The sequence below is a fragment of the Borostomias antarcticus genome (genome assembly GCF_949987555.1).
Source record: "Borostomias antarcticus genome assembly, chromosome: 19".
Lineage (NCBI taxonomy): Eukaryota > Metazoa > Chordata > Actinopteri > Stomiiformes > Stomiidae > Borostomias > Borostomias antarcticus.
The window spans coordinates 17,173,796-17,177,411 of NC_140252.1; the positions used below are offsets into that span (position 1 = coordinate 17,173,796).

The following is a 3,616-nucleotide window of genomic DNA, read 5'->3' on the forward strand; positions in this document are numbered from 1 at the left end:
TCCAACCCATTTAAAAAAAAACTGTAAAAGCTGACCTTCGCGTCGTAGTCGGCTGTCATTTTGTGTTATGTCACATCGAAAACCCATGACACTGCTATTTTTTTCTCATCGAGTGAAACCACATGATGTGTGTGATTGATGTTATGTCTCTGACTTTCAGAGTTTCTCACGGACAGGACCCACAACGGATACGTAAAAAAATAAAAGAAGCTTTTAAGAGGAAGGCCTCAATGAAGGAAACTTCTGAGAGGGACCCAAGCCTGCATCGGGATGATGTCACCTTGCTCACCAGATGAATAAATCAGCACAGGTCTAGAATGACAACAGGTCGGTGAACTTCTCACACGGTCAACACCACATCACCAGGGCTTCGGATCAAATGAGGAAGACATCGCTAGACCATTCCGCTTGACAACAGCTCTTGGTACAGTAGGTGTATCTTCTACTAGATCGGCGGCATGGAGCTAGGCCCGCTTCCCCACATCAAGGTGGACGGTACCTCCAACCCAGAAGACACGGACCAGGATGACGTGTGCTCGGCCTCAGACGACCACCTGGGCACGCTGAAGGCCCTGACGGAGAAACTGAGGCTCGAGACCCGCAGGCCCTCCTACGTGGAGTGGAAGGCCCAGTTGGAGGCCCACGGCGCCAAAGGTTCGGCGGTTCCGGAGGAGCAGCCCGGACCCGAGGCCGAACAAACCCGGGCGGACAAGCCCGGAGAAAGCCTCCCGAGCCCGGATCCGATCCAGCAGGGCCTCCCTAAGGGAACGCTCAGGGGGTTCCAGAGCATCGACGAGGCCCTGGTCTGGCTGAGGAAGGAACTGGTGAGACCAACGCTTCGGTGATCGGTGGTTTCTGTCTACACGGGAGGTTCCCAAAAGCTGTGTGGCTCTAAGATCCATTGTAGGCCATATGTGATCTTAGTGAAACAAAGCTTCGGGGAGACTCCACAAGACTGGTGACATTTATATATTTTTTATTTATTTATTTTAATCTTTTAAATAAGTGGCTTTGAAGCTGTAGTCCACTGTAGTTCAAATGGATGAAGGTCATTCTAGTAATACAAGGTATTTGGGAAAGTCCCCTCAGAATATTTGCTAAGTACTTCAAATGCATACTGTAGTAGCCTACGTACTTTACCCCTGGTTTTGCTTTAGTGTCCAGTCAGTGATGGAGGGTTCATTAACACTGAGGGAAATTATCCCTGCTTAGTTAGCTAATTAGCTCTTAGCAATAGATGCAATGTCCAAAGCACTACAGCCACACGGTTGCACAAAGTAAAATCCATTCAAGTTAAAGTGAGTGGAAGCGATCGGGGTAGGAGAGTGTGAGTGAAGTTCAGACCTTTTCATATGCAGTTTCTGCAAGTGCAATCATTTTCTATTCAATTATGTTGCCCATCTGCCTGTATGCATGCTTGGGCCGTTCCGCCAGGGTGTGTAAGAAGGTGCCTTTCAGAGTCTGTGAAAGAGGAGCCATTCTACCCCGAAGCTTGGCTGACCATTATGTGGCGGCAAACATTTGCACAAAGACATTAGCGGGCAGAATGTAACGGTGATGATTCCTTACATGAGGCTAATGAGGCTTCAGTGGAATGGTTGTTTGTGGATATCAGACTGTGAATTTTCTCACACCAGCAGTGAAGTTGTTATACATCCCTATCGATCCTGGCTATTTGTAATTTGGCTGTACGTAACATGGAACATTTTAGATATTTATCACCCACACAGCATCCTAACCTAAATACAAAACATGTATACACCCCAAACATTACTAGACTTTAGGGATGCACAATATATCGGCAATCATATCGGTATTGGCCGATGTTAGTCATTTTTTTATATATCGGTATCGGTCCGATGTGCAAAACAGGACCGATGTGAATAACCAATAATTATTTCTGTCTAGCTGCTGTTGTGTGTGTTGTTTTTGAGAGGAAACAGTGCAGTAAATCTATGATTTATCGGCTTTTCCAAATGTTTTGGAAATAGAGACAGTGTTTCCACGTGTTTGTACTGTATAACATTTGATTATCGTAGAAACTTGTTTTTATACAGATCATAGTTCAGATCTTAGTCCTACATATCTACTATATTTCCAAATCATATTTGTTTTAACACCTTAGCACCAATCACAAGGCCTCTTACAAACTAACCCTCCTCCCTCTCTTCCTCCGCGTCACTCAGACGGAGATGCGTCTCCAGGACCAGCGGCTGGCCAGGCAGCTGATGCGCCTGCGCAACGACATCAACAAGCTGAAGATCGAGCAGGCGTGCCACCTGCACCGCCGGATGCTCAACGACGCCACGTTCGGCCTGGAGGAGCGCGTCGGCGAGCTGTCCGACCTGCTGTGCGACGGCCCCGTCACGCCGGGCTTCGGCCTCTCTGCGCCTCTGCGCCTCATCGGCGTGACCAAGATGAATATCAACTCCCGTCGGTTCTCTCTCTGCTAGCGCCGGTTAGCGCCAGATATGGATTGTGTGTGCTCTCTGCTAGCTAGCGCCAGATACGGATTGCGTGTGGACCGTTGATGATCAGGCCGTCCCCCACGCCTTCACCTGTCTGGTATGCGGACAGACATTTAGACTGGCACAACTTATGAGATCAGAGTGAATTTAACATTTTTATGTTTTTTATATAAACACAACAAAACAATAAGGCAGCTGTTGATCGCAGTGTGTCTTTTAAAGTTGTCTCTGGCCTATGTCAGTAGATATTTTAAGACTTTCCTGACCTGAAATTGAACTCACCGCTAGATGCAGCTGTAGAAGTAGCCTATTTGTTTGTCCCTGTCCTTGCTTAAGGGGTGTGAGACTCAGCTCTCTGTAGCCAGTCCTGTGTATGCTGGCATTTTATTTTCCTGAGAACAAATCGGTACATGTACAATAATGCCTTAATATTGCTCTATAATCTGTACAATATGTCCATTTGACCAAGCTGAGCTATTCATGTTTATTAATAGAAATATTGACTTTGAATAAAGGATGAAGTGAATAAAGCGAATGTATCGTTGGGCCTTCTTGCTGAGGTACGCAAGATGAAGAGACTAGGTTGAAAGGAATCTCCACACACTCACAGTCAATTACTTATTTCAATTTATTTGCTTTCTGTCGTGAGGTCATTATCAGACAAGCACAAGGGCATAGGCAACATGGTGTCTCCATTTATGTTTAAATGCATTGAAGCACTAGGTTTCTATGTTACTATGCCATTGTGTTTCTGAATGCTCTAATGAAGGTCTGACGACTGAAGGCTTAGAAAATGAATTGAAATAATCATTTGACTGAATGCTCAGAGATTCCTTTCAACATTGAACCTTTATTTAACCTGGAAAAGCCCAATTAAGATCAGATCTCAAGGGAGATATGGCGAAGAAAGACGGCAAACAGCATACAAACTTCAAAACCCGAAAAGATTGAACTTTGAGGGATTCATCTAATAGTTGCATCTAATGCATCTGATAATTGAGGGATACATCTAATGATGTTTCCTGTCAGTTTGAAGATAAACATTTAAATGAGTGGAGGCATAGGCTTGAGAGTCAAGGAAGTACATAATATGAAATTGGAGAGAAACAATAAGTTAAACCACATCATTCCTCTTAGTAGATTTTGGA

At 45.0% G+C, this 3,616-nt stretch overlaps 1 protein-coding gene across 1 annotated transcript; it reads left to right on the top strand.

The window, feature by feature from the left end:
• Nucleotides 1-458: 458 nt before the first annotated feature.
• fam167ab (family with sequence similarity 167 member Ab) lies at nucleotides 459-2,453 on the top strand (the record flags this gene model as incomplete). Its single annotated transcript, XM_084454040.1, has 2 exons — nucleotides 459-824; nucleotides 2,187-2,453. 2 exons carry the CDS (start codon nucleotides 459-461, stop codon nucleotides 2,451-2,453), a joined length of 633 nt encoding a protein of 210 aa, XP_084310166.1.
• Nucleotides 2,454-3,616: the final 1,163 nt, after the last annotated feature.